Genomic DNA, 27,302 nt, shown 5'->3' on the forward strand with positions numbered 1-27,302 from the left:
TGTTGGGACCATGAAAATCTATTAATTTATAGAGGTATTAATTTATCGATAAATTAATAATTATTAATTTATAGAGAGATATTCCTAATTTGGAACATATTTTCAAAACAATATTTAAAAATAAGATTTAATCATGATAATTAGTATTTTATATAATCAATTACAAATAAAACAATAATTATTATGTATTAAAAGAGAATGCTAACTATATTTCATATAGTAAAATATTATAAATAAAATCTAACAAAAACTAATGTGTCTATATATACATATATTTTGAAAAATTTATCTAATTATTAATTTATAATATTGATGGGACCATATATTTACAAAGGATTTTCAAAAAATTTATTATCTTATTATTTTATCGAAATGTGTCTAAAATTATACTGGTCCCAAGTTGGGATCGGAAAAATTTATTAATTTATAGAGATCATTAATTTATCGAGTATTAATTTATAGAGGTTTTACTGTATATGATTATTTACTCGCTTTTTCTTTATTATTTTATTTAAACTTATTATACAAATATATGATTTACTGTAATCGACTGTATTATAACAAAATTAAAATGTAACATATTTTAATTCGTTAAAAGTTATATATATGTAATTATTTCCCACGCGGTGTAGCGCGGATCCGAAACTAGTTATTACGTTATTCAAAGAGTTACATATATCATCTCTATAGTCAATTTGAAGAAACGATACACACTATAGTAAATAATGTATTAATTTTAAGATTGATGTGACTAATTTCGCTTAGTCATGATGATCACTATGAGTCTATGACAACTGAGAGCATGCAAATGTTGTCCTCTCCACCGTAAATTGCTTCGTTCTTAAGTTTCCAATCTTTCTTAAGTGAATTAATATCTCGTAAACCAAAAATACACAAAATGAAAAGAAAAAAAAAAACCATTTTTTAATATGATTAGTGTATTACTTAGAATTTTAGTTATGCATACAAAGTGCTAGTATGTTTAATTATAAAAAGAAAAACCCTAATATTTTCCTTGGAAAATGTTGAAATCACATATTATATTCCTTCCCAAGTACTGTGTTTGGACCTTTCACCTTCTTCCTCTCCTTTTTAAGTAGAGAGACCAAACTGAATAGCCAGATTTTTCCTGTTGTCTTCGTTTGGCTTTGCTTCTATACAACGAACTGCTTCCCACTTAATCATCACACTCTTTTCTGATTGCCTTGTAAGCTAAAGTTACGTTTCTATATAGCTATGAGCCTATGACTCGTACTATGAAGTAAGAATCTAACACAGCATTTTCTTTGTTTCTTATGTTGCAGAAAGATTCTGTGAGACATGGAGAGGAATAAGAAGAAAAGTCTTGTTAACCAAATCTTCTCTTGGTCCATCAATTATATTCTCAACAAAGATAACAACAAGGAAGAGATCAAGCCGGTTCCAGACAAGTTTTTTTCCGTTGATGAATACCTTAACAGCTTTGTTCCTCTTGTACTAGAGGAAACACGTACAGAGCTGTTCTCAAGCTTGAACTCTTTGAACAAAGCTCCTCTCTTTTACATACGTTCCGTGGAGGCTACGGGAATCAAACCCCCGAGTAGAGCATCAAACAAGGTTAATATATCAGCAGTGATGCATGTTGTGCAAGGAAACAGTACAGAGTACAAGCCAAAACGTGGAGATCTCATTGCTCTCACAAAAGCAAAAAGGCCAAGACGTGTCGATGACTTAAACCCACTGATTATTGCGTATGTGTTCTCTGTTGAAGATGATGAGCTACATTTCACTGTTCATTCCTCCAAAACCATATCCATTGATGAGAGATACTCGTTTCGTTCCGGTGTTTTTCTAATGAATCTGACCACGAACACTCGTATCTGGAAGGCTTTGCACAATAGAGATGCTAACTTGAGTCTCATCAAGAGTGTTCTTCAAGCAAATAATGCTGTAAGTAACGTGATATGATCCTGATTTAACTTCTAATATATGTGTTGTATACTGTTGTGTAACTGTGGTTTTTTCTTGTATATATTTCAGGATACAGAGCAACCTGTTTCTTCTATGAATTTTGGAAATGATGTATTGGATATCATGCGTTCATCGAACTTGAACTCTTCTCAAGAATCTGCAATCTTGGCTTGCCTTGAGACAAGACAAATCCATGACAAGACTAGTAGTGTGAAACTGATATGGGGGCCTCCTGGTACTGGGAAGACAAAGACAGTGGCTACTCTACTCTTTGCTCTTCTTAACCAAGGTTGCAAAACAGTAGTGTGTGCTCCTACAAACACGGCTGTGGTAGGAGTTGCAACAAGGCTCTTGGCGTTAGTTAAGGAATCTTCTTCATTAGAAGATTCTACTTACGGGCTTGGGGATATTGTTTTAGTTGGCAACCGAGTCAGGATGGGGATAGACGACAGGGGCAATGATGATCTCCTCAACGTGTTTCTTGATCACCGCATCAGTATACTGCGTGAACTGTTTTCGCCATTGACGAGATGGGAACGGAGTTTGGAGTCAGTCATAGATGTTCTTGAAAATACAGTCTCTAATTATAAGAGATATATGTTGCTAAGTGAAAGAAGTGAGAAGCAAGAAAGTAAAAGTCTTCTTACAACATTTAATGAGTTTGTAAAGAAAATTTTTCTTGGCTCAAATGTAGGATTGGATAAGGAAGAAGCTCTAAAGAAAGAAAAGATTATAACATTTGGGGAGTTTGTGAAGCAAAAGTTTGATGAGTTAAGTGAAACAATGGAGAAGATCCACACGGATATGGTGTATTTGTACACACATCTTCCTAAGTCTTTTATATCATCTAACGATGTCAAGAATATGATCGCTACCCGTAAAACTCTTCGCCGAGCCAGAGATTTCCTGCAGGAGAATCATGGAAGCTTGACATTTGATTGCTTTAACAAACTCATCCCTGTTGATTGCCTTCAGACTCTACGTTTTCTATCAAAACGTTTTGAGTATCCAGGCTTGTTAATAAACGATGATGTAAGGAGGTTCTGCCTACAAAATGCGCACATAATCTTCTGCACTGCCTCGGGTGCTGCAGAGATGACCGCGGAACAAACAGGTGCTATAGAACTACTTGTAGTTGATGAGGCGGCTCAACTTAAAGAATGTGAATCAGTTGCTGCGTTGCAACTCGAGGGCTTGCGTCATGCTGTTCTCATAGGAGATGAGCTTCAGCTTCCAGCAATGGTGCAAAGCGAGGTACTCTCTTTTGCTTATTAATCTACTTGTATTTGACATTGTAGGACTTGTGTTTGAAAAATAGTGTTCTTGTATGCTCAGGTATGTGAGAAGGCCAAGTTTGGAAGAAGCTTGTTTGAGAGATTGGTTTTGATTGGCCACAAGAAACATTTGCTTAATGTTCAATACCGTATGCATCCCTCTATAAGTCGTTTCCCCAACATGGAGTTTTATGATGGTAAGATCTCTGATGCTGACATTGTTAAAGACAAGAACTACCAAAAGAGATTTCTTCAAGGGAACATGTTTGGTTCTTTCTCTTTTATCAACGTGGGACTTGGGAAAGAGGAGTTTGGTGATGGACATAGTCCTAAGAACATGGTTGAAGTTGCAGTGGTATCTGAGATCTTATCCACTCTTTTCAAAGGTAAAGTATTTGTATATTAGTACACTACACAACACTACACTAATACTTGTTAATTAGCCTAATTTGTAATTAAAACAGTGTCACATGAGACAAAGACAAAGATGAGTGTTGGGGTTATCTCACCTTATAAAGGTCAAATTAAAGCAATACAAGAGAGACTCGGTAATAAGTACAGTTCCGTGTCAGATAACCTGTTCACTTTGAATATTCGGTCGGTTGATGGGTTTCAAGGAGGGGAAGAAGACATTATTATCATATCAACCGTCAGAAGCAACGGTAATGGAAACATAGGGTTTCTCTCTAACCGTCAAAGAGCCAACGTAGCACTGACTCGTGCAAGGCATTGTTTATGGGTACTTGGGAACGAGAGAACTCTGGTGCTGAGTGGTTCGATTTGGACAAAGCTCGTGAGGGATTCGAAGATACGTGGATGTTTCTATGATGCTGCTGATGAGAAGAATTTAAGAGATGCCATGAACAATGCTCTTCCCAAGGTCGACATGTCTGATGTGTATTCGAGTTTTGGATCTCTTTCAATCAGGAGAGAAAGAATAAATGCTCGTTAGCTCCTTTACCAAGGTATCTGGATGGTTTTTTTTCTTCTTCTTTTTGTGGCTTCGGTGTATATGGATGGTTTCGATATCTAGTGAGCTGTCACAGCTCAGCTGTGTATCAGCATATGCTATGAATCTCTTTCCTGCTAAACAAGTAACTAATGTACGTATTCTGTTATTATGAATCTTTTTCTTGCTAAACAAGTAACTAATGTACCTATTATGTACAAAGATCAATGTTCACTTAGTATATACATTTTCATTTTTGAACTCCTGTTGCATCACTTTTGTCTAAAGCACAGTAGCCGGTGGCTTAGGTTAGGTTCCTATGACTACGGTCCAATCAGGCTACTTAAAAGCCTCTAAATAGGAGTCATTTTTTTTTCCTAAGCATCATTATTGCTTCCTCTGATTCTCCGACGAATCTTAAGCATGATATTTGGGAGAAAAAAAGTAGTAAAACACAATTAACACAAACACAAATGCAAACCTAAACAAACAATAAAAACGTAATGTTACATAACTTGCATACATATAAAACCCAAACTTTATTGTTCCAACTCTGAATTGAACCCCAAACGAGTCTTTTTTAGTGAGGAAATTGTTTTTTACAAGACCAACAAAGGTCTCTAATGGACTCGTGATAATATTGGAACTTCTTCTTTTCATAAAACTTTATTTGGTTGAAAACTAATTAAACGACCTCTACTTACTTGTTTCCCTGATTGCATTTTTCTTAAGCTATTCTTGACTCGATATTGGTTTAGAGTCTTGAGGGCATTCCTCCAGCAACAACCAAGGTTTCACCGGTGATGTAAGAAGAATCATCTGATGCTAAGAAAGCCGCAGCAGCAGCCATATCTCCAGTTGTTCCCAACCTGTTAAGCAGAGTCTTCTCTTCGATGCTTCCCCTCTAGGCATATCCACAAGTGTACTATTATTATTATTATTACATCATTTGAGATACAATCATAACCTCAGTGTAAAAGTTTTAATTTTGAAACATTACCACTTCGGCGTTTTCGGTAATGAAAGAAGCAAAGTGTGTGGGCACAAAACCGGGTGCAATTGCGTTCACACGTGTGTCTGGTCCCATCTCAGCAGCAAGTGCCTGAGACATGATGTTCAGTGCAATAAATCATAATAAACATCATCCAGTCATGAGATGGAGACACTACTACATACCTTCACTAGGCCAAGAAGAGCCGTCTTAGTGACCCCATACATAGCCATGGATCCTTGTGGTTGAAATCCAGTAATGGAAGTTATGAAGATAACCGACGAACCCTTCTCTAGGTGAGGAGCCATATCCTGGCAAAATGAACACAAGAAAGGTCAACTCAAAATCAAAAGTTGATCTATTTGGCTATGGAAAGAGAGAGCTAATACTTAAATATGTTGTGAATATTGTAAACTAATGAAACTTAAAGAAGGAAAGCTTTACCTGAAGGAGAAGTATAGATGATTTGACATTGATTTCCCATAGCTTGTCGAGGACAGTTTCTTTGGTGGACAAGATCGGGTCTGTAGATGGATTGGCAGCAGCGTTAGAGACCACAATATCTATCTTCCCATATTTCTGAAACCAAAATCCAATAAAAATGTAACTAAAACACAGAAGACACTGTAAATCTCTCTCAAAGTAAATCAAAATCGCGCGAAGTATTCGAAAGTGTGGTAAAGTGCGAGCTTGAAGCACAAGACCGATCAACAAAAAAAACAAACAATATTTTGATGATGTAAAGTTTATCCATGATCAATTTGCTTTGAACGTAAAGCTCACAGATTAGTTTACCTGAACAGTCTTTTCGACAAGATTCCGGCGATGTTGAGCATTGGAAACATGACAAACGATTCCATAAGCATCAATCCCTTTGGATTTGAGTTTCTCTACCGCCTCGTCAACATTTGCCTGCACATATATAATCAAAATCAACACTTTTGTTCAACCAAAATTAGCTAAACAAAGCTACGAGTGTACCCAAAAAAAACACACAAGTTCTGCTTCGCTAATCAGAATCACAGATTCTTAAACTTGAACTCAAGAACACAGTAGCAAAATTAGATTCATCATCGATTTTGGGATAATTGCAAAATCAGTAACAAACCAAAATCAAAATTTTCAAACAATTCTAAGCTAATAGTGAAAATTGCAAAAATCAAAATCCCAATAAAACAAAAAGCAACCTAATTAAAGGAAGCACAAATACAAAGATCCGTCACTAAGAGAACATCGATAAAATCTTCAAATTCCGGAGAGATTGTGAAACCTGTTTGCGGGAAGAGACGACGACGGAAGCGCCTTCGAGACCGAAACGCTCAATGATTCCGAAGCCAATCCCTTGCGTCGAAGCCGTCACAATCGCGACTTTACCTTCCAATCTTTTCGGTAGCTTCTTCTCCATTTCAATCTTTTCTCAATAATTTGATTGTCTTGTTTCTCTCTCTGAGTCTCTGAGTCTCTGAGTCTCTGAGCGATGAGTGTGTTCAGCGTTTAAAGCGTTTTCTTTAAGCGTTTCAATTATTGATTGCGAGATTGCGTTTAAAACGTTTAAACAACAAGTGCGTTTGAGGTTAATATTAATGAGATTGAAGACCAAATTAGAGAGTATTCGATTTCTGTTACCATAGTGACGCAATAAAAATATTTTACCAAAAGTAGTATGTGTAAAAAGGAAATCATATCCATTAGGTGATATGTTCCACATATATATGAATCAAGAAAATGAGGTTAATAATGTGATTTTAATTAAAAGATCCCAACACAACTCTTTGAGCTAAGCCATATTTCAAAAAAATAAAAATTTCGAGGATGTCAAAATATAAAAAAGAACTGGAAAAATCAAGAAAATGGAAAAGATAGAAAAAGGAAATTATTGAGAAGAAAAGGAAAAAATGAAAAATATGGAAAAGTGTATCAATTTACTTTTTTTTTGAATCACACAACTTTATAAATAAAGGTCTTGCGTTAGAGGTAAATCATAATATCAAAGAGAACCACAACAGCACTAAAGAGAGACGAGAGAGACACAGAAATAATTAGTAAAACCAACTTTGTTCTGCTAATGGCAACTGTTACGGAACCTATTTGTGCCAACAAAAGCGTCGATGGAATTAGCATTGACCCTGAGCCTAATGGAACCTTCGATAGATTGGTCTGTGAGATCGAGTCTTTTGAAAAGAAGCTCAAAGCCTTTTCAAAGCTTCTCCAGTCATGTCCTGAGATGGACAGTGATCATGAAGAAGAAGATCATAGTCATATATGTACCTGTGATGAGCTATACTTGAATGATGAGTCTGATGATGAGTTTAACCAAGAACTTGATCAGTTTATGATGAATTCGATGGGTCTGGCTGAGAGTTTCCTATATGATGTGATCAACAACCCCAAAACCGAAGTTAAGGAAGATATTATGAATCTAGTTTCAGTTTTTGAAACGGACATAATCAATGAGATTGAATCGCCTCGCTCCGCAATATCCCGTGTCGAAAGGTACAGCCAAAGTCGTAGAGAAGTTGAACAAGAGCTTGCACGAGAGAAGGCTGCGATAAAGAGAGTTAGTGTTGTTGGTAGTTCAGCTACAAGATCGAAAGTTCAAAACTGCAGAAAGGCCTTTGACATTGGAGAAGCAAAGGTTAGAAGCAATGAAGTTAGATGAGCGGATGCATCTCCAGGAACCTTAAGGAAGAACTATGGAGACGAGTCTCTTGTTGGCGACTTTACTGATGAGTTTGATCAGCATTACCAAAGGAACAATGATTACATAGACTAGTAATATTCAGAAGAGCACAAAACATAAGAATCCAAATATTTAACATGTTTCTACTGATTATGATAGACTCTTTCAAGCTTGATCATAAGATGTTTTTTTTTCTTTTCTAAATACGAGCATTATTGTTTTAATCATAAGGATTTCTGAATTTCTTCAAGAGATCTGGAATATCGTATCCGAGCATATCATCCACTGCTTGAATCATCTTAGGCTTCAGTTTCTCGAATTTGTCAATGTTATAGCCTCCCAATACTTCTCTAAAATGCTCCACACTTGGGAAATCTCCAGCTGGAAGATGATACTCTCGCTGCACCTGTTTTGTGAAAAAAAAACATGTAAAAAAACGAGATAAAAATCATGATCTACAATTTTTGCATCAATAAATCTATTTTGGTCACTAGAGAGCTATGAGTGTATGACTAATCTAAATTCTGGTTTGGCTTATAGTCAGATACTTGCGTACTAAACCAAATTTAATTCCACAAGTGTCGTCAGAACTTTGGTTCAATTTATTAACCCCTATCAGGCTACACCTAATGCGTTTACTCTTTGGAGCAAAGAAAAAGTTTACTAACCTTTCCAAATTCTTCTTCGAGATTGTCCATAAGACGTTGCTGAGCTTTGGATTTTCCCATCATTGCAGGCATTTCCTTCTTAAGGTGACTCATTATGTATGCATTGATCTTTGCAGCTCGAGCTCGCTTCACAAACTCGTTAATCTGCAATGAATAACAAAGGAAGTATTAGTTTTCAACCTCGCAAATCCTGAATTTAAGTACATGTTTAAACTGAGACTCATCAAAATCATACCTTTCTGTCACATGCTTTCTTAGGTATGTCCATTAAGTCTGCTAGAAGATCATTTTGCTCTTTCTCAAAGAGTTCTTTTCCAATTGGTCCAACTGCAGCTTCGTTAATGGGTTTGTCATTGAAGGACCTGCACAAGTAAAGCAAACACAAATTAATCTATTGCGTAAACATATGAAACTAATGGCTTAAATTCATTTTAACAAATAATGAAATCAAAATAACCAATGGTGTATTTGAAGGCATACCCAATATAGACACGTACGACCTCTGGTGTATTCAAGACTTTACCGAGTGACCACATCAGTGCTCCATAAACTCTCATTAGCTAAGAAAAAAAGATTTTAGACCAACTATGAAACAAGTAAAAAATGAAGCTTATAAATGGATGGAAATGGGTTTTTACTTGTTGAGTGTCAACTTGGTCAGCCTTGTTTAAGACAACGCGAATCTTGTCTTCGTTACCACGCAGAGATGTTATCACCCGTTTAAATTCATCACTGATGTCAAGCTTGTGGGGATCAAAGAGAAGGAGAATCATATCACATTTAGATGCAAACCATGAGATGACACCAGTGAAGTCATAGCTCCGTTGCATCCTTTGTTTCTCTCCTGAAAGAACTCCAGGAGTATCTACAAGAGTAATTTGGTCCAAGACCTACAACAAAAACAGGAAGACAAAGGTCATATAAACCACCAGAGGGAAAGATCAAAAAGAGACAGTGAGATAATGCTTAGCACTCACAGGATGCGGCATTTGAGAACACTCAAACTTTGAGAGGAAGGCACCTCCAAAACTTGTTAGTCCGTTAAATGGCATGTCAGCTTGAACAGCCATGGTGTTTCCAGGTATAGTTCGTTCATCTGGTCCACTCTATAAGAAAGACAAATTCATAAGAATTACTTAGATGAATACAACAAGTAAATAGCAACCATTTAAGTACCATAAAATCAGGACACATTGACATACCATTGCAACCACAAACCTATCTGTTGTTGGCTCTGGACCAATGTGAGCTCCTGATAAAAAGAGGACAATGGTGTAAATCAGAAAATATAATTGAAGATTCATTATACTGCTATGAGTTTAAGGAAAGAGAACACGGTACCTGGATAGTCACATCCGAGCAAGTGTTTTATAAATGTTGTTTTTCCAGTGGAATATTGACCCAAAAGCATAACCATTGGTTTGGCGTCAAAGTCACTATTAGTCTGCAAGTCAACAAAAATAGTCATCAAAAGAACAAACTGAGAATTATTTTTCAGGGTGATATAGATATAAGTTCTGTAACTCTCAACTAGAAATATGGAATAGACAAAAGCCTCACAAGTGTTTCTGGAATGGTAAGGATAACATAAGTTAACTCACCAGTACAGGAGATGCAAAATCATTGAAACGATATGTGACTTCCAAAGGCTTTAGCTTTTCAGTGTACAATCTTTTCAAGCCATCAACAATTGTCACCACATTTACTTGTGGCTGGTCATGCAAAATAGCAGATTACTTGTTAGATCAGACCACAAAGCAAATATTTGATGGAACATTCGCAGCAACAAAGCAAATTATTATCTCACCTTAATAATAGATTTTGATTTGTACCAAGGAGCTTTTGCTGTGACTTGTGGCTGAGTAACTACTGCAAGTTTATCCAGCAAATCAACAAACTTTACATAATGAAAACGTAAGAAACGAATGAAGAAAAAGAAAAATTGTTGTTTAACCATCATCTTCAACATCCACATGTGTTTTTGACGCTTTTTGCTTCTGTAAACAAAACAAATTAAGACAAATCCTTAGATTAGTAAATCATGTAAAGACCTTAAAAACGAAATCAGGTAAGAAGATGTCTTACAGATACCACGTTTTCCAGACCTTCCAACACAGGAAGTTCCACACTCTTCATGTCAACTATAACAAAAGAAAATTACAGATGTCTTAAAGATTAGCCAATTTCTGATTCAAACAAATCCAATCTAATTGCAATATCTAATAAGATTACAGATGATGCTATATTTTCTTTGACCATCAAGCTCTTGATTCAAAAAAATCTAAGATCTAATTCTCCACTTACCAGAACCTTTCAGAAGATCTGAAGTAATTTCATGTCCTTCTTGGGCCAATGAGACAAGCTGCGCAAACAAAATAGTCAAATAAGGGAAAAAAATTAACAATTAGACTTCAAATTGACTCAGTAATCATACCTTCATCGCAGTGATGAACTCTGCCAAACCGAGAAATCCCTGTCGCTTCGAGTCCGCAACAGCCCAAACCTTAAAACACACAAAAATCGCAACAAATTCTCAATCAAACCCTAGAATTTACACACTTCAAAACCCAATTCATATTCTTCTTACAAGTTACATAGATTCATGAAATCTTATGAAATAACAACCTGTTTGAGTTCCTGGCGAGAAAGCTTTGACATCGCGAAGAACTTTGTAGCATCGTTACCGGAAACACGACCGTCGCCATCTGAAATTTGTATCCAAGCAAAACGAAATCAGAACAGAATCAGAATAGTTACGGCGGAGTAGCGAATTCAATATGAAAAGGGGAAAACAAAAAACACAGAACCTGAATCGGCGATGGTGAACCATTCCTTGTAGATCTTCTGATGCTCTTTCAAACAAGAACCGATCGAAATCGCCGACGACGTCTCCATTACAGAGATTAAGAAGAGAGAAGAGAGAAGAGAGAGAGAGAATGGTTTATGAAATTTGAAATTGAAACTGAATAGTTAAGAGAGAGAGCGTAGATAGAAGGAGATATATTTTTCCAAATAGGGTTAACGGGCTTGGCGCTTGTCGAAGGGTGATAACTAACGACATCGTTTGTGTATATAATCTGTCGACACGCGGTGTGTCTATGAAACTTTAAAACCACGTGAAGTTGACTCAAAGTTCCAAAGAGCAAACACCATTACGACGTCAGATTTGGTCAATCTTTTTAATGGCCCGACACGCTGTGTGTCTCATTAAATCTAAAAACGGCGTGAACTTGGAATTAACGGCTAAAATCAGATTTTGTTGCACGCAATAAAACGGCTATGATTTGATATCATTAAATTTGAAAACTTGAATAAAGGTGCCACAATCTACCAAAATTCCAGCTTTGCTGATTTAATTGATATAAAGTTTTCTTTTTCATCCTCTGTTGCAACGTTACCAAGATTTAACAACGTCCAATAATGTTGTTTTTTAATTTTCATATCAATTGAAGTTATGCTAAGATGTTCGTTTGAAAAAAATAATTCATTGTAAAATTTCTTTTTTCACATAGTAGTATAGAGTTTGACTGGTTTAGATAGAATAGTTGTGCTTGCACAAGCATATGTTTGCATAAACAGGTTTGGTTTCTAACGCTATCAAATATTTTGAATAATTCATTTAGAGATCGTAAAAAAAAGTTAGAAGTTGAGATTTAATGTAATGATATATAGAATATTTGATGATGTATTTCTTAATTTTCTTTTACATGAATTTTTAAGCAGGTTTGAACATTAGCTTAATTTGATTTTTTTTTTGTCAACGGTTATTACTATTATTAAAAAATAAAAAAATTTCTCTTCATTTATAGTACATATGTGATTTAATAATTTTAGTAATAACGTATTGCAATACACATTTTTTAAAGTGTCAAGGAAGTAACATATTCATTTAATTCATCAATTTTCATATAACACTAATGTTAATTTTAACGCATTCAACCTATTGATATATAATTCTATATTACTTACATTCAAATAATGTTTTTGTCACATTAAAATATTTTTATCAAATTAAAAATTATATTTTTATCAAGTTTAATTATAAATTTTGGTAATTAAAATCTATATAGTATTTGTTAGATAAAAGATGAAAAATGATTTAAAACTCATTATTATATGGTACGATTTTAGTATAATATATATAATTTTATCAATATTTTATGGCATTTCGTTCTTTAAAATTTTGCAACCAAAAAAATAAAATTGTGTGCTAGAACTAATGAGATCGACACTATTTATGCCAGATTTAAAGTGAAAGTATTAGGATATGGTATATTCTCGAGTAATGCATATAGCATCATCATTAAAAGATTTGTAGGTATTTGCTAAGATGAAATTAATAGAGATTGCAAATCTCGTTTATTAGAAATGTTTATTGTAAGCAATTAAATACATATTATTAATAAGTTGCCATAATGAGTAAATTTGAATTAATCATCATACTTGGCTGATCTTACTAATATGGAATCTCGTTTTCCAAATTTTGGAAATTTATTTAGCAAAATTGAATGTTACTACGTAGTTAATATTATCAAGCATGCATAGGCATAATTTAATAGACACTATTTGGAAATTACGTAGAAGATGATAATATACAACCACACAATGGATATAGAAACAAAAATATACTCTATATCACAAATTTAATAAAAATATACTCCATACACATTCCTATAAATTCAGCTTTCACAACATGCACTATATCAAACACATTCTTTATTTTTTCTCCCAATCACTATTAACCAAAAACATAATGAGCAAATCAACTTTCAATATTTGTGTTGTTTCGATCGCTATTCTATCATTGATTTGCAATGCGAGAACAGTGCATAGCATCACATGTCCTGATGTGATGGACACTTTGATGTCGTGTATGACATATATTACCGGTACGAAAGATTCATATCCGACACCAGATTGTTGCACCAGCTTGCGTACGATTTATCATAGAATCCCAACGACGCAAGATCGTCAAGTTTTTTGTGAGTGTTTGGAAAATGATGTGAAGTCGATGAACATCGATATCGAGAAACTTATAAGTGTACCTAAACTTTGTCACGTTTCTTTGCCTGTAACCTTTGACCCAACCATTGATTGTCGCAGGTATATCTTTATATTGGTAACAGTAATATTGATTTTGTACAAATTAAACCTCAAATTTTTTAAACCTTTTGATATAAGAATTTTCTGTTTAGGGTTAATATATTTCTCGTTTAATTTTGTTTTTGCAGCGTTAAGAAGATGAAGAAATTGGAATAAGCATAGAGTTCTTTGAAGACATTTAAATGTAATTTCGAATTTTAGAATAATTAGATATGAATTTGTTTTCTTTTATAATTTTTTAAAAATTTAAACTAAATATAGCATGAAAGCTGTCTTAATTTTGAAATGACATATATGGAGCCATGGAGGGATGGCGAATATTTTTTTTTTTTTTTTGATAGATGAACTGCAAATTCAATTTTTATAAATTGGAGAGAAGTAAGAAACAAAAAAAATTCAGATTACAAGATTAATACAAAACCATATTCATACATTTAACATAGGATCGTCAAGTAGCCCAAACATGTTATTATTAAACCTCTTTTTGCACAATCTATAAACATGAGTACGTATAACTGAAAATATAAAAATTCTCAAACATTTCTATACAGACATACATGATACAAAAAAAACCTGTTATATGGCAGCCTTTGTGGAAAGGAAAGCAAGACACTCGTTTCGTTTTCATGTTATGTTCACTGCCAAAAACCAAAACATATGAAGAAAAGTTTTTGGTTTATGTCTAAACAAGAGAAGGTAAAGTAGATGAAATGAGAAAAGGGATTAAGAGATTACCGATTGTCTTTTTGAGAAGCCATAGAAGAAGAGCAAGCTCGATGCTGAAGATCATACGCAACCATGTTTTATCCACCAAGAATCCATAAACTGTGATCCCGGCTCTGTTATTCTCTAGATAGGTCACTACATATATCCAATAAAGAAACCGAATTAGCTAAAAACGGTGAACAAGATTTGTTCAAATCATGGTCTAATTACCTAGAGCTTGACGTTTTTGAGAACAAATGGCGCGGGCATAGATTGGATGTATATGAAGATCATCATGATCTCCTTCTCCTTCTTCATCATCATCAGACGATTGAATAACATTACGACGACGCGATAAAATCTGAGAATGTTGTATACTCGTTGGACATTTTGGAGTCTCTCCGTCATAAAGAACATCAAATGTCTCTAAAGCCGCGCAAACGTTCCACTTTGTAGCAATGCTCGTTACAGATTGAGCTTTGTGAGTCATCTGCGTTGCACTTCTCAAGCATATGAACAGCCCTGATACCAAACTTATGGAACACAACTGTAAAAAACAAAGACACTAATCAACACACTGTTTCCAAAGTTTCACCATTGCCATCAATAATGACAAGAACAAGAATAAACATTTCGAGTCATCCATACCGCGAGCTCGCCAACTTCGTAGATATTGAAGGGAACACTAGCTCTAATAGTAGTAAGCAACGCCATGAACTGAGTAGCAGTAACGAAAAACAACGACAAAACAATAAACCGCCTGAACCGATGACTAACAATCTTCAGCTCACGCCTGATTTTAAGATGCTCCGCGAGTACAGAGCTAAAATCACTAATCTCCGAGGCGAAGCAGCGCGCGAATTCATCGAGGCGAAGGACCTGAAGGTGGCAGATGTTTTGGTAGAGGATACAAGCAATGATGAAGAGCGATGTACGGTAAAGCCAAGACGAGAGCTGGAGTGTACAAGCTAAGACATGGCTCAACATTGGGTTTATAATATAAGGTATTTGATTAAACCCTGAAGCATACCACCAGATACGATATATAGCTTGAAGCGTTAGAGATGGGAGAACGAACATAGCCAATAGCTTCATTGATCTCTGAAAATGGCACAGTTCCACTAATTACTAACCTTAATCCCAAAATTAGCGATTTCTAATTAGCAGATACGTTTTTTGATTTACCTGGATTTCAGATTCGTATCCGATTTTAACTTTGTCGCTAACATCTTTGAGTTTATCGAAGAAGAGGAATCTTCGGATTCCGTATTTTTTGGACCAATCGGAGAGACTGACGAATGAGATTCCGGCGAAGATCGATAAGGAGAGCTGGACTAAACCGTCGTAAGGACGGCGGTGTTTGAAATCGCAATCGGAGCAGAGTAGAACGAAGTGTGAGATCATTGGGACGATGACGGCGAGGAGGAAGAAGGTGGACCATGAGAGCAGAGTTTTAACGCGATTTGATTGGTCGAACCAGAGAAGTAGTTTAGGGAATGAGAGCTTCGTGGTGGTGGTGGTGGCTGGTGATGATGATTCCGGTGGTTTTTGGATCGGGTCGGGTCGGGTTGAGGAGTTTTGGGTTGATGATGATTCTTCCATGATGGATCCGGAGGGTAGTTTCGGGATTTTGAGATAGTTTGAAGAGGTTTGGAGGGGAAAGCTAAAATAAATAAGGCGCTTTGGATTTTGTAAGCCACGTGTACAACAGTGGTACAGTACAAGACAACATTTATATTTTTTTAAAATACAATATTATTAGGGTTATTATTTTAATAAATTTAAAATTATATTTTGAATAAATTGATTGACACTGATTTTTTTAAATCTAAAGATATTACTGTGAAGCTGAATATATGGAAATATCAAATATGGAATGAATATGGTAGAGTGATACGAAATTTAGTTTTGGTGTTATCGTTTAATAATTTTGCCAAAAAAAAAACTGTAAATCCAATTATATATATATAGTCAAATCTATTTTTTTTTGGTTAAAATTATATAGTCAATTTAGTTTGATTTTTTCTGAATATTGGTTAGGTTGATTTGGAATAAACACATAGTTTTTTTTAATAGATGTAATAGTAGTGAAAGTTAAAATGTTTTTTGATGTCATGGTTTCCACTAAAATCATGATTATATAATATGTTTCAAGAAGGAAAAAAATTGTTGAATGTTTATATTTCCTCTAAGTAGCTATATTTTTGTTTTCTTTCTTGTGCAACAAATTTTATATTCAAGACGGGATCTAAACTTAGATGAGATCAACCACTTGATTAATGATGTATCGATATCTCAGTCGCAAAGATATTATATTCTTCGAAAATGGCATATGATGATATTTATATAATTTGGATTGTAATGTTGTAATGTCTCTCACGTTTGACTCTCTGCGCCATGTGTCCTTCACTTAGAAGTGAAATGGTTAGAAGACAAAAACCAAAACTATGCCACATATCGTCAAAACTGGTTTGAATGATTGATTTTGCTATATGTTATATTATTTTTAAGGAAATCTAATAAGTTTCTGTGTTGACATTTCAGTTTCATTATAGACAGACAAAAACACGTCTCCACTTTTATGTAAACTTCCACCAGCACATGGACTTGTTTTTACGATAGCTCTCATGACTTAAAAAAATTCGAAGAATGTTGTTTTTTCTTGTTTTTATTATATTACCGGATTAAATGCTTTAAATATAGCGGTCAATGTTTATAGCTGGCGCACAAAATGGAGATAGAGAAACCAAAATAAACAAATATATTAAATTTAACAAAAAGAAGAATACTAAAGATAAAAAACTAAACATACATATCTAATTTTTTTTTATAAAACTTCTCGAATTGCATAATATATGAACAATAACATGGGATTTTGTTGGAGAAATTAGGTATTTGTTGTTGTTGGGCTTTTCCTTTTATTTTTCCAATTTTGTGATTAATTTTTATTTTTTTTTCAGTATCAAGCTATATATATATATACATATATACATATATATATATATATATTCGATATAACTTAATTCCATAAAAATTTGGCCAGTTATTAGGTTTTGGTATTTGGCTTTGGCCGTCGTCCTTTACAACATCTGTGATCATCTATGTAAACTCAACTTTTATTTGATTATAGGGTTTCCTAACTGTGTGATCTCTATCTATTTTCTCTTCATTGAATCGTAACTAAAAATAATTCTTTTTTTCCTTTTTTTTTTCGGTGATGTTTCAGTGTACAATGAAAAATATAAGCGAGCTGCCTGACGATTTATTGCTGAAGATTTTGTCATTCATCCCGACAAAAGATGTTATGACTACAAGTGTTTTGTCAAAACGATTTTGGTATCTTTGGAATCAGTGGAGACTTTATGTTGTCGAGTATGTAAAGATTTGTCGTAATTGCTCTCCAAACTGGATGGTTTTTATATCTGTATTCTCCAGACTCGATCCTTCCTCTCCACGGAGATTGGATATATTACTGAAGAGACTCAAATCTGCTTCGTGTATTGACTGCAATCTAAGAATTCAAGCACCCAAAAAATTGACTAGTATTTTCGTCTTAGATCGTGGACTCCCAAAGCACCACCAACACTATGCTATTATATGGACGAAGTTGGAAGAGAAACAAGAGATGAAGATTGAGTCAGTTTGCTTGCGAGCTACTACCTTATCTTATTGCCTTTCACTTATCTGAGAGTGTTACTACTTTTTTTGGTTTTTTTTATTAGTATCTAATTAACTCTAGTTCTTCCATTTTTTAAGTTTTGCCAATTTTATTCTTGTGATTTGATATGAATTAATAAGGGTTACAAGGCTAATTTGACATTCAACTACAAATCCCTTTAATGAGGTTTTTCTTCCATTGGTCAATTACGCATATTTTACATGGAAGAGCTTAATGATCTCAGATTAAGCATTGATTAATGGATCATGGTTAGTACGATTGCTTGTTGTTTCCAGAGTTGTTTTGCTTGATCTTAGCTCTTTCTCTCTCACTTTGGGTTTAAATTTACGTTTTTCCTTGTGTTGTTTATTTAAATCCTTGTTATGATCATTCATCATCTCTATGATTTTCTTTCGTATGCAGTTTGAATTCATTAGGTTTTTTTTCTTATGCCTGGTAGCCAATATGGCTAATCTCACTAGCCAAAAAAATCTACGTAAGGTATGCACGACCGAGATTTTCGATATGGACAGAGCAAGGAAGTGAAAGTATTCAAATATTTCAACAATATTCTCCTTGAGTGCCTCAATAGATAGCGTGATCTCAATCAACATCTTGAATCTCCGGACACAATGAATCATGCATTGTATACGTATAGTTTATACATTACATGCATACATACACATAGACATTCGCATTCACATGATGCATCTTTGATTATTTGTAGGTGATGTATATAGAAAGGTCATTAGTGTCTTTGTATTTACCCTAAAAACCTTTGTACATTCTCTATATATATCTTATTAACTTTGTTTCCTTTTCTGCTTCTATTATACTAACTTCATTGTTTGTCTGTTTTTGCTTATTTGATTCTCTGCAGCTCTGATTAGTGTATTGCTTGTTTCTTTGCTTCTTTTTTATTCCTCTCCTTAGTGTATTATGCTTCTTTTAGTCTTCTGGTTAATGCATTGCATGGTGTGTTTTCCTTTGTTTAGTGCTTCCTTGCTATTGTGCTTCTTTGATTCTTCTGTTTAGTACATTTTTTTGTGTTTCTTTGGCTCAACTTGTTTGTTTACTTATTTGGTTCTTCTTTTGTTTAGTACATTGCTTGTTTCTTTGCTATTTTGTATCGTTTGTCTATTTACTACTCACAACTCACAAGCCACTCACAACCTAACTAGCATAGTAGCATTCTAAGATGATTATTCAATCTAGTTTTGGTAACTTATTGCGAAGCAAACATTTGTTTTTGGTTTACATTGCGATATTAACTTGCATTAAACACGGTTATCTCTTATCTGTTATAATTTACCTTTTTTTTTGTTCGTTTAAAATAATTTAAGCAGCTGAAACTAAAAAGCTTTTGTATGATAAATTTTGTATTATATATGTTTGTATTATTCAATGATGACTCTTATGTACAAACAATTATTTGTTTTATATGAACTAAAATGAGATTTAATTTGACCATCTTTTATCTACTTAATTTTTCAATTTTATATTTTAATGACATCCCAACAATTACAAAGACACAAACTAATTAGACTAATCAAACCACCTAATTTCGTCAACAAACACAATTTACGAGTGCTTTATACGCATTAAGGGAACAGTGGTGAAAAAACGAATATTCTTCATGGATACCTTTTAAGATTCCCTCAAAACCATGTAATGAATCTTCTCGACTCTTCTCTCCATCCCCATCCGAAAGCTCTCTCTTTCGTTTTCGTCTTTTTGGCGCTCAACAACAATACCATCATCATGACGTTGGAGAGTTACGCCGGCGATGTTCACACCGTACCACAGTCGGAAAACTCTACGGAGGAAAGAGGCGGCGGTGAGCTTTTCGTGCCACCTCTTAACTTCGCTATGGTCGATAATGGAATTTTCCGTTCTGGTTTCCCTGAACCAGTCAGTTTCAGCTTTCTCCAATCTCTACGACTCCGATCCATCATGTAATTTTATTTATTTTCACTCAAGTTTTGATGCTTACTCTGATGATTTCGTCGTTTGACTGAGTATTGGTGGTTGGTGGTACTAGATATTTGTGCCCTGAGGCATATCCAGAGGTGAATAGAGAGTTTGCAAAATCAAATGGGATCCAAGTTTTTCAATTTGGAATTGAAAGATGCAAGGTGAGGATTTGATGATTATACTGATCTAGCTAATTGGTTTATTCCCTCATGTAGTTGAAGCTTTGAATCTCCTGTTCTTTAGTGGCATTGTTAATGGAATGATGAGTCTTTCTGAATCTTATAAAGGATGAAACTTTATAAGAAGATCATTTCAATATACCTTATTCGAGGTTGTGTTTAATCTTCTTGTTTAGTTGCATGTAATGAGATACATAAGAGCTATGCAAAGATATGATGGATGATGAATAACATAATCTTGTTTGTGCTTGAGACTGATAAAAATTTGATGGTTCTCTCTGTTTTTTCAGGAACCCTTTGTTAATATCCCTGATGAGGTTATCAGAGAAGCATTACAAGTACTTCTAGGTACTAACCATCTATTGCCTAGTCTCTTTAAAACATCTTATTCATGGCGTTTTGATCATCTAATCATATGAGTTCGTCGTTGCCTTTTTTACCAGATACTAAGAACCATCCTGTCTTAATACATTGCAAAAGTGGCAAGGTAAACTGAGACATCTCTTCTCTGTTTAGCTATATGAAATCTCGAAAGGATCTTCTTACATATCTTGTGTCTCTTGGTTGCAGCATCGAACAGGGTGTTTAGTAGGTTGTGTAAGGAAGATACAGAGATGGTGTTTGTCCTCTATCTTCGATGAGTACCAGAGATTCGCAGCTGCTAAAGCTAGGATCTCAGACCAGAGATTCATGGAGCTCTTTGACATCTCCAATCTAAAGCATTCACCACTCTCCTTCTCTTGTTCCAAGAGGCATACTCATAATGATTACTAACAACTTTACCTGTTTAATGGTCTTAAACAACTTAAGTAGTTCTTTTTTAGCAAGTAAATGAAAAAGTGTGAGACTTTGTATCATACAAAAAGAGAAAATAAAACCTTTTATTCAAATTTAAATAATTTTAAAATTATAGGGGTTTCTTTCTCCTTATAAATGCTATCATGTAGAACAAGTATGTCATAAAATTCTTGTATTCAACTTAAATACTCTTTACTATGCAAGTGTGTTAGGCAAAATTCCAAATTTACAGATTAGCATGCCAAATTAATATGTTAGTTGAAGATTTTGAAATTTAAAAGCCAAATTAATGTGTTGGTAGAAGATTTTGAAATTTCCAAATTAACGTTTACTAAATCAATGTGTTTTTGGGTAAATTATGTGTTTAATTCAATTTTAAAGAGATGATAATATAATAATTAATGCAATCGTAATTAAGAAGTAACTGAAGAAAAAAGAAAAGCTTTAAAACCCTGCGGGACACGAAGACCGAAACAATCGCTTCTCTCTCTCTTGCTCTATTGGTATGTTCTTTCAATGGCGGAGGTGTTCTTCAGAATCCATTCTTATTTATTTTTCTCTTGATACTCTTCTTCTTCTTCTAAAACCTCTGTAAACTGAGTCTATGATGAGTCAACTCGGTGTCGAAACGAGTCACTCCCAGCCAGAGACGCCTCAGTCAACGACATTTCTTGATTTGCTACGACTTCAAATGGACGGACTCGATCGAACTAGGAGAAGGAAACGAAGCCTTAAGGAACGGTTAGGATTCAAACGAATCGGATGCTGTGGTCCAACATGGGGTCTCCGGTTAACTAGTAATACTCGCGAAGACGACGAACCGTTCGAAAACCGGGTTGTTTCCGGTTCAAATCATGGACCGGTTCAAGGTATGAATCTCGCGACGGCGTTAGCAGCGGAGAGAAATTACCGAACGGAGGAAACAGTAACGCCGCCATCAGGGAGTTTGACGCCGTTAAGAGTTTCGTTAATGAGGCTATTAGAAGAAACGGCGGAGAGAGTCGTCGTCGAAGGGAATGAAACGTTAACGGCGTCGTCGTCGTCGACGGTTAGAGGTGTTGGTAATGATTCGGTGTGCTGCGTGTGCATGGGAAGGAAGAAAGGAGCAGCGTTTATCCCATGTGGACACACTTTTTGCAGAGTGTGTTCTCGAGAGATGTGGCTTAATCGAGGTTCGTGTCCCCTTTGTAACCGTCCGATCATCGAGATCCTCGACATTTATTGATTATTCTATCCTACGGCTTATAATACCCCCGTTGCACGTGACTTCAGTGTTGGCCTAGAGATTCACGAGTTGTAATACATATGAAAAAATTTAATTACTGGGACTCTGTCTATGTTTTCGCTTATAAATCCTAGATTTTATTTTTATCGAGGATCCTGAATACAGGCCCATTAAGGGATTTTATTGGGTTGATTAAGGCCCATTGACTGCGACTCGGGAACGGTTGTTTTATTTAGCATTCGAGCTAAATCTTGACCGTCCACTAAACCTAACCAACGGTCGAAGAACACAAAACTAGAACAGCTAAAAACGCATGGTACACGTCCGAAGGTTCTAGATTCAACATGCCATTTGCATGGCGTTACTCTCGTAGATGAGAAATTGTCTCCCCCACACATATAGTGCGACCAAACTAGAAATTAACATCAAATCTTTTTAAAATTTCTATGAAAAGAAAAAAAATGTTCCACAAAAAATTATAAAGTCGGCAATTTTAGGTCAATAAACCCGAAAATAATCCTCGCATCACACGATGCCATGTCGATTCTCAAACGATGATCTTTAACCATCCACGTGTCAACATCGTTGTTTTACTAAGCAAATACCTATTATAACCCTTGTGTCTTGATGTGTATTGTATCACAAAGATATTATGAGAGAAGGGTATATACGTCAATTACTAACCAGCTCAACGGTTATAAAATGCCACTTTGTAATTTCCTAATTTGTGAGGTTTGAGTTTGTTTGTGAAGAAAAGCAAAAATGGCGACAGTACCATTGTTCAGCCAATTCTCCTGCAAAACCCTAATTCCAAGCTCATCAAACGCTAAACCACAGTCCAAAGCTCCGATTCAAGTCCCGGTACACTCAATCAATCGGCGATCGGAACTTGGGATCTCTGTTCACCGGCCGGATTTCAAAGTCCGAGCCACGGATATCGATGACGAATGGGGCCAAGACGGGGTGGAGAGAGTAATCGCTTCATCGTCGCCAGTATCTGTGGCGGAGAAAGAAGCAGATGATGCAATCGAATCCGTGGAGGAGACGGAGAGGCTTAAGAGATCGCTAGTGGATTCGTTGTACGGAACAGATCGAGGTTTGAACGCGTCGAGCGATACGAGAGCTGAGATCAGTGAGCTTATTACGCAGCTCGAGTCTAAGAACCCTACTCCAGCTCCTAACGAAGCTCTGTTTCTCCTCAACGGCAAATGGATTCTCGCGTAAGTTCACAATTCTTATGCTTTCTGAATATTTTGGCTTCATCTATTGTGATATATGGATTTGGATTAAATCTGTGTGTGGGTAAGATTAGGATATTGTTACATAACGTTCAAGAATTTGTTAGTTAGCTGTTGTGTAGTGTTTTATTGGTATGAATCAAGAACTTATTTATTGATGGCGTTGTTCGTGCAGCTACACATCGTTCGTTGGTCTGTTCCCATTGCTCTCACGCAGAATCGAACCTTTGGTTAAAGTAGATGAGATCTCACAAACCATTGATTCGGATAGCTTCGCCGTTCAAAACTCTGTTCGGTTTGCTGGTCCGTTTTCAACAACATCGTTTAGCACCAACGCTAAGTTCGAAGTCCGAAGTCCTAAACGTGTTCAGGTTAATATCAACCATCACCTAAAACTTTGCAAATGTCAAAACTTTTACATAAACCTAATTGTTTTTTGTCTTGTTTGTTGTAGATTAAGTTTGAGCAAGGTGTTATTGGGACTCCTCAGCTAACGGATTCGATTGAAATCCCGGAATTCGTCGAGGTTCTTGGTCAGAAAATCGATCTTAATCCCATTAAAGGATTACTTACATCGGTCCAAGACACGGCTTCATCTGTGGCTAGAACCATCTCAAGCCAACCACCGTTGAAATTCTCTCTGCCTAGCGACAACACGCAGTCATGGCTGCTCACAACTTATCTCGACAAAGACCTTCGGATTTCGAGAGGCGATGGTGGAAGCGTCTTTGTTCTCATCAAAGAAGGAAGCTCTCTCTTAAACCCTTAAAATCATCATTACTCACATCACATATATTATAACATATATAGTAGTATAGAACCATTTGTCTGTGTTTAGTAGTGTTGTAACTGTTATATAACTTCTTTACCTGTTGGAGAGTGATAATAATGTATGTTACTCTTAGAATCTTATATTCAATATATTTACATTGATACATCATACAAACTTGAACCGGACGGTTAACAGACTACACCTACACTTAGTATTGGTTTAAATTTGTATACTGTGAGGGATTGCATTCTATATGGCATTCGACTTTCTGGTTTAGATTAGTTCGAAATTTTGAGGTTTGTGAAAGACTTTTGTATCTCAGTTCTGTTTTCTGTGAACTCAAGTTTCAGTTAATTTTGGTTTATGGATGGTATACAAATCAGTCTATTTATTACTTAGAATACCTGTTTGTTACAAACCAGGTATATACTCACACACATTTGCAAGAAGCTGATCTTTGATATCTTTTAGCTACGAAACAAATCAGCACAAACCTCGTAAAAGATCTCGAGAATGGCAGACCGGTATTCGCGAGGATTCATCGATAGATAGTACTCCAAGAGGCTTCTAAGTTCATCTGCTTCTTTGATCTTGTTTGCTACAATCATCTCGACCATAGAGTCTCTGAAATCCTCTCTTGGATCATATGAAAATTTCTCCATCGCCATCATGACAATGAACTTAGTGCTACCGATGCTACCTTCGCTTCTTCTTCTTCTCACCTTCTCTTGCCTTATCTTCTCTTGACGTGTAGCTTCTTGTGTCTCTCTGATCATCTGCTCTAGCTTCTCCTGAACCATGAAGTGTGCTAGGCTAGAGAGCGAACCGTGCTGGTCTGAAAATCTAGAGCTTCTGTCTGACTCCACCGAGGAAGAAGAAGAAGAAGAAGAAGAAATGCTGAGTCTTGCTTTGTTGTTGCTGCAACACAAAGCTCTACTGCAGCTTCTTCTTGCTTCTCTTGTTTGGTGTTGTGGTTGTTTGTTGTGTTTCTTGATATCTTCCTCTGTTTCTTCTTGTGTTCTGTTTGTGATTTTCATGTTGACGATTAAGTCACACATTATAGTTGGGGTTTTGAGGATGGGGGATGTTTGTGAAAACTCAAAATAAAAAAGAGTTCTTATTTAATCATTTTATGTGAAAACTGAAACTGTGGGTCATGTTCATCATGATTATGTCTTGATGTTAATTAATTTACTTTAAATTAAACAAAAGAGATTCTTTTTAGATTTTTAGACTAACAACAACAAGTGTTTAATGTTCTTCATTTGTGTAGAACTTATCTTTATTTATATCTTTTTTAGTCCATTTTTTTTATATATCTTTAAAATTAATATATTTACGATTTGTGTATTTGTGTTCATAACGCAATGCAAAGTTGTAGTCTATACGATGCAGATATATTTTCGAAGTCAGGGGATTTTAGATTAAAGTTTACTCTAATATTTGAACTTTATATTTTTTATATAAAATCAAAGAAAAGAAATTTAAGTGATGGATAGAGGTTTATTGAAAAGAAACTATTTTCTTGAAAAGAAAATGAACACAAATATACAAATCGTAAATATTAAATTTTAAAGATATATAAAAAATGAACTAAATGCATGTATTTGTACATATATTATATATATAAAAATACAATAAAAAGTTGGGAATAATAGAGAAGATTAGATAAGGTATGATTGAGGATAATTGGAAAAAAAAAATATTAAGAAAGGAGAACTAAATGCATGTATTTGTGTTGTGTTTTAGAAATATAGGGGTGATTAATTTGATTATGATGTGATGTAGACCATATTCATGTCTACTTTAGTTTTGTTGTTGTTGTTGAATATTAGATATCTAAACTTTATTTTCTAAAGTTTTTGGTTAATGTGGAGAAAAGTGATCTCATGTATGTAATACTTACCTAATCTAACACAATTACTAGAGATATAACCCAAATAATCATTTACCCCCAAAAAAATATATACTAGAAAAGTAAAAAAGAAGAAGATGAACCAGATATTAGATTTTAAACAGTTCAGAATTGTAATGTGCCAAACATGATTTTGCTAAAGATAGTAAAAGATTGGCTAAAAATATACATGAGAAAATGAAGTGATAACGTATGGTTGTTGCCTTGGAGACAAGACATGCTTTAATCTTGCTGGCTTGTACATATAGACCTCTTTTTTTCTGCTTTGAGGTTTTTAGAGATTTTATAATCTAGCCTTTTTTAATTGGTAGAAAACATACCAAAAAAAAAAAAAAGGTTCCACATTTATTTATAAAATATACATTGAGAACAGTTGGTGTTGAAGCTGTAAAAAAAGGGAAATAAAAAAATTGGACTCAAACCATTATTAAAACCAAAATTATATCAAAACTAATCCGATTTAAACTAATATATATATATATATATATATATATATATATATATATTAATTAGAGCCAAAATAACAGATTTAAGCAGTTTTACTCAAAAATCTGGTTCGGTATCTATTGCCGAAACAGAGAACTGAACCGATTATTTATTCAGTTAATTTCAATGGTATTGTTTGATAACCGAATAAACCGGCCCTGTTCGGATTCGATTAACCAAACTCACATGCCTACAAAATAAGAATACATTCAGTAGAACTTGAGGTGATAAAATATAAAAATTTACGATAACCTAGTTTGTAGTTTAGTAAACGGTATAAATTATTTATATTGGAGCTTAATGTCTTTAACAACAAGTTATCTCTTGTGTTTTATTGAAAAAAAAGAGTAAGCAATAATTGGAGATTACACAGCTGGATAGAATCACTTTGTGGTAATGATTTTACTACGTCTTTGTAGGTTTTAGAATTGAGTCTTTTCGAGATTTTGTCATGTGACAATATCCATATGATCACTTTTCATTTTGATTATAAGTTTGTTAAACTCAAAAGAACAACTTTGAGAATGAGAGAGGTAATTAAATAATTGATTAGTTGATCTAAATACAGTCAGTAAGTACCTTAATACCAACTTGTTAAACTGACAGTTAAACCCACATGTTGCCATTATGGTCCATACTTTCTAGGGTTTATGATTATCTATTACACATATTCGTTATCATTTTTATTCTATTAACTAATAAATTTTATAATCACGTTTCGGTATAGTCGATGAGGA

At 34.8% G+C, this 27,302-nt stretch overlaps 9 protein-coding genes across 12 annotated transcripts; 5 read left to right on the forward strand and 4 right to left on the reverse strand.

Moving 5' to 3' along the window:
* The first annotated feature begins 1,320 nt into the window (after nucleotides 1-1,320).
* LOC17881141 (regulator of nonsense transcripts 1 homolog) lies at nucleotides 1,321-4,176 on the forward strand. Its single transcript, XM_023780356.1, has 6 exons — nucleotides 1,321-1,822; nucleotides 1,883-1,929; nucleotides 2,020-2,533; nucleotides 3,059-3,204; nucleotides 3,286-3,610; nucleotides 3,689-4,176. Exons 1-6 carry the CDS (start codon nucleotides 1,321-1,323, stop codon nucleotides 4,174-4,176), a joined length of 2,022 nt encoding a protein of 673 aa, XP_023636124.1.
* A 455-nt stretch (nucleotides 4,177-4,631) lies between these two features.
* Nucleotides 4,632-6,632, reverse strand: LOC17884114 (short-chain dehydrogenase/reductase SDRA). The gene is made up of 6 exons (XM_006288452.2): nucleotides 6,435-6,632; nucleotides 5,960-6,076; nucleotides 5,609-5,743; nucleotides 5,350-5,475; nucleotides 5,174-5,275; nucleotides 4,632-5,077 (listed from the first exon to the last, which is right to left on the reverse strand). Exons 1-6 carry the CDS (start codon nucleotides 6,567-6,569, stop codon nucleotides 4,928-4,930), a joined length of 765 nt encoding a protein of 254 aa, XP_006288514.1. The 5' UTR covers nucleotides 6,570-6,632; the 3' UTR covers nucleotides 4,632-4,927.
* A 597-nt stretch (nucleotides 6,633-7,229) lies between these two features.
* On the forward strand, nucleotides 7,230-7,823 carry LOC111830015 (protein GLE1). Its single transcript, XM_023780357.1, has one exon. The coding sequence runs from the start codon at nucleotides 7,230-7,232 to the stop codon at nucleotides 7,821-7,823; it is 594 nt and encodes a 197-aa protein (XP_023636125.1).
* A 98-nt stretch (nucleotides 7,824-7,921) lies between these two features.
* On the reverse strand, nucleotides 7,922-11,462 carry LOC17884032 (EH domain-containing protein 2). Of its 4 annotated transcripts, none has more exons than XM_023780696.1 (16): nucleotides 11,320-11,462; nucleotides 11,138-11,217; nucleotides 10,947-11,015; nucleotides 10,817-10,874; nucleotides 10,604-10,653; nucleotides 10,467-10,509; nucleotides 10,320-10,378; nucleotides 10,114-10,224; nucleotides 9,854-9,956; nucleotides 9,715-9,764; nucleotides 9,490-9,618; nucleotides 9,151-9,402; nucleotides 8,993-9,072; nucleotides 8,748-8,874; nucleotides 8,513-8,656; nucleotides 7,922-8,250 (listed from the first exon to the last, which is right to left on the reverse strand). In XM_023780696.1, exons 1-16 carry the CDS (start codon nucleotides 11,405-11,407, stop codon nucleotides 8,065-8,067), a joined length of 1,629 nt encoding a protein of 542 aa, XP_023636464.1. In that variant the 5' UTR covers nucleotides 11,408-11,462; the 3' UTR covers nucleotides 7,922-8,064. The 4 variants fall into 4 exon arrangements, with proteins under 4 accessions (XP_023636464.1, XP_023636463.1, XP_023636462.1 ...); XM_023780695.1 differs by having other exon boundaries at nucleotides 10,320-10,381; nucleotides 11,320-11,461; XM_023780694.1 differs by having other exon boundaries at nucleotides 10,598-10,653; nucleotides 11,320-11,461.
* Nucleotides 11,463-13,996: 2,534 nt separating this feature from the next.
* LOC17883169 lies at nucleotides 13,997-15,950 on the reverse strand. The gene is made up of 5 exons (XM_006287642.2): nucleotides 15,506-15,950; nucleotides 14,969-15,421; nucleotides 14,552-14,867; nucleotides 14,351-14,476; nucleotides 13,997-14,253 (listed from the first exon to the last, which is right to left on the reverse strand). Exons 1-5 carry the CDS (start codon nucleotides 15,920-15,922, stop codon nucleotides 14,240-14,242), a joined length of 1,326 nt encoding a protein of 441 aa, XP_006287704.2. The 5' UTR covers nucleotides 15,923-15,950; the 3' UTR covers nucleotides 13,997-14,239.
* A 3,721-nt stretch (nucleotides 15,951-19,671) lies between these two features.
* LOC17884421 (probable tyrosine-protein phosphatase At1g05000) lies at nucleotides 19,672-21,027 on the forward strand. The gene is made up of 5 exons (XM_006288530.2): nucleotides 19,672-19,933; nucleotides 20,020-20,113; nucleotides 20,422-20,479; nucleotides 20,575-20,618; nucleotides 20,702-21,027. The coding sequence occupies exons 1-5, from the start codon at nucleotides 19,740-19,742 to the stop codon at nucleotides 20,903-20,905; spliced, it is 594 nt and encodes a 197-aa protein (XP_006288592.2). The 5' UTR covers nucleotides 19,672-19,739; the 3' UTR covers nucleotides 20,906-21,027.
* Nucleotides 21,028-21,279: 252 nt separating this feature from the next.
* On the forward strand, nucleotides 21,280-22,302 carry LOC17883382 (death-associated inhibitor of apoptosis 1). Its single transcript, XM_006288608.2, has one exon. It carries the CDS (start codon nucleotides 21,534-21,536, stop codon nucleotides 22,152-22,154), a length of 621 nt encoding a protein of 206 aa, XP_006288670.1. The 5' UTR covers nucleotides 21,280-21,533; the 3' UTR covers nucleotides 22,155-22,302.
* Nucleotides 22,303-22,887: 585 nt separating this feature from the next.
* LOC17883076 (probable plastid-lipid-associated protein 1, chloroplastic) lies at nucleotides 22,888-24,332 on the forward strand. The gene is made up of 3 exons (XM_006288163.2): nucleotides 22,888-23,374; nucleotides 23,568-23,763; nucleotides 23,847-24,332. Exons 1-3 carry the CDS (start codon nucleotides 22,917-22,919, stop codon nucleotides 24,159-24,161), a joined length of 969 nt encoding a protein of 322 aa, XP_006288225.1. The 5' UTR covers nucleotides 22,888-22,916; the 3' UTR covers nucleotides 24,162-24,332.
* Nucleotides 24,333-24,532: 200 nt separating this feature from the next.
* Nucleotides 24,533-25,328, reverse strand: LOC17882312 (probable transcription repressor OFP9). Its single transcript, XM_006290157.2, has one exon. It carries the CDS (start codon nucleotides 25,220-25,222, stop codon nucleotides 24,632-24,634), a length of 591 nt encoding a protein of 196 aa, XP_006290219.2. The 5' UTR covers nucleotides 25,223-25,328; the 3' UTR covers nucleotides 24,533-24,631.
* Between the last annotated feature and the right edge of the window lie 1,974 nt (nucleotides 25,329-27,302).

Source organism: Capsella rubella, unplaced genomic scaffold, assembly GCF_000375325.1.
Source record: "Capsella rubella cultivar Monte Gargano unplaced genomic scaffold, Caprub1_0 scaffold_6, whole genome shotgun sequence".
Lineage (NCBI taxonomy): Eukaryota > Viridiplantae > Streptophyta > Magnoliopsida > Brassicales > Brassicaceae > Capsella > Capsella rubella.

Excerpts from the sequence above, each read along its gene's own strand:
- LOC17881141 (XM_023780356.1), top strand. The coding sequence starts at position 1,321 with ATGGAGAGGAATAAGAAGAAAAGTCTTGTTAACCAAATCTTCTCTTGG. Across the intron at positions 1,930-2,019 it reads TTCTTCAAGCAAATAATGCT|GATACAGAGCAACCTGTTTC; the intron begins GTAAGTAACGTG and ends TATATATTTCAG. Across the intron at positions 3,611-3,688 it reads CTTATCCACTCTTTTCAAAG|TGTCACATGAGACAAAGACA; the intron begins GTAAAGTATTTG and ends TAATTAAAACAG.
- LOC111830015 (XM_023780357.1), top strand. The coding sequence starts at position 7,230 with ATGGCAACTGTTACGGAACCTATTTGTGCCAACAAAAGCGTCGATGGA.
- LOC17882312 (XM_006290157.2), bottom strand. The coding sequence starts at position 25,222 with ATGTGTGACTTAATCGTCAACATGAAAATCACAAACAGAACACAAGAA.
- LOC17884032 (XM_006287375.2), bottom strand. The coding sequence starts at position 11,407 with ATGGAGACGTCGTCGGCGATTTCGATCGGTTCTTGTTTGAAAGAGCAT. Across the intron at positions 11,016-11,137 it reads CTCGCCAGGAACTCAAACAG|GTTTGGGCTGTTGCGGACTC; the intron begins GTTGTTATTTCA and ends GTGTGTTTTAAG. Across the intron at positions 10,654-10,816 it reads AGATCTTCTGAAAGGTTCTG|TTGACATGAAGAGTGTGGAA; the intron begins GTAAGTGGAGAA and ends CTTTTGTTATAG.
- LOC17883382 (XM_006288608.2), top strand. The coding sequence starts at position 21,534 with ATGATGAGTCAACTCGGTGTCGAAACGAGTCACTCCCAGCCAGAGACG.
- LOC17884421 (XM_006288530.2), top strand. The coding sequence starts at position 19,740 with ATGACGTTGGAGAGTTACGCCGGCGATGTTCACACCGTACCACAGTCG. Across the intron at positions 19,934-20,019 it reads CTACGACTCCGATCCATCAT|ATATTTGTGCCCTGAGGCAT; the intron begins GTAATTTTATTT and ends TGGTGGTACTAG. Across the intron at positions 20,114-20,421 it reads TTGGAATTGAAAGATGCAAG|GAACCCTTTGTTAATATCCC; the intron begins GTGAGGATTTGA and ends CTGTTTTTTCAG.
- LOC17883169 (XM_006287642.2), bottom strand. The coding sequence starts at position 15,922 with ATGGAAGAATCATCATCAACCCAAAACTCCTCAACCCGACCCGACCCG. Across the intron at positions 15,422-15,505 it reads GATACGAATCTGAAATCCAG|AGATCAATGAAGCTATTGGC; the intron begins GTAAATCAAAAA and ends TGCCATTTTCAG. Across the intron at positions 14,477-14,551 it reads TCAAAAACGTCAAGCTCTAG|TGACCTATCTAGAGAATAAC; the intron begins GTAATTAGACCA and ends GGATATATGTAG.
- LOC17883076 (XM_006288163.2), top strand. The coding sequence starts at position 22,917 with ATGGCGACAGTACCATTGTTCAGCCAATTCTCCTGCAAAACCCTAATT. Across the intron at positions 23,375-23,567 it reads AACGGCAAATGGATTCTCGC|CTACACATCGTTCGTTGGTC; the intron begins GTAAGTTCACAA and ends TTGTTCGTGCAG. Across the intron at positions 23,764-23,846 it reads GAAGTCCTAAACGTGTTCAG|ATTAAGTTTGAGCAAGGTGT; the intron begins GTTAATATCAAC and ends TGTTTGTTGTAG.
- LOC17884114 (XM_006288452.2), bottom strand. The coding sequence starts at position 6,569 with ATGGAGAAGAAGCTACCGAAAAGATTGGAAGGTAAAGTCGCGATTGTG. Across the intron at positions 5,276-5,349 it reads CTCTTCTTGGCCTAGTGAAG|GCACTTGCTGCTGAGATGGG; the intron begins GTATGTAGTAGT and ends ATCATGTCTCAG. Across the intron at positions 5,078-5,173 it reads TTACCGAAAACGCCGAAGTG|AGGGGAAGCATCGAAGAGAA; the intron begins GTAATGTTTCAA and ends GGATATGCCTAG.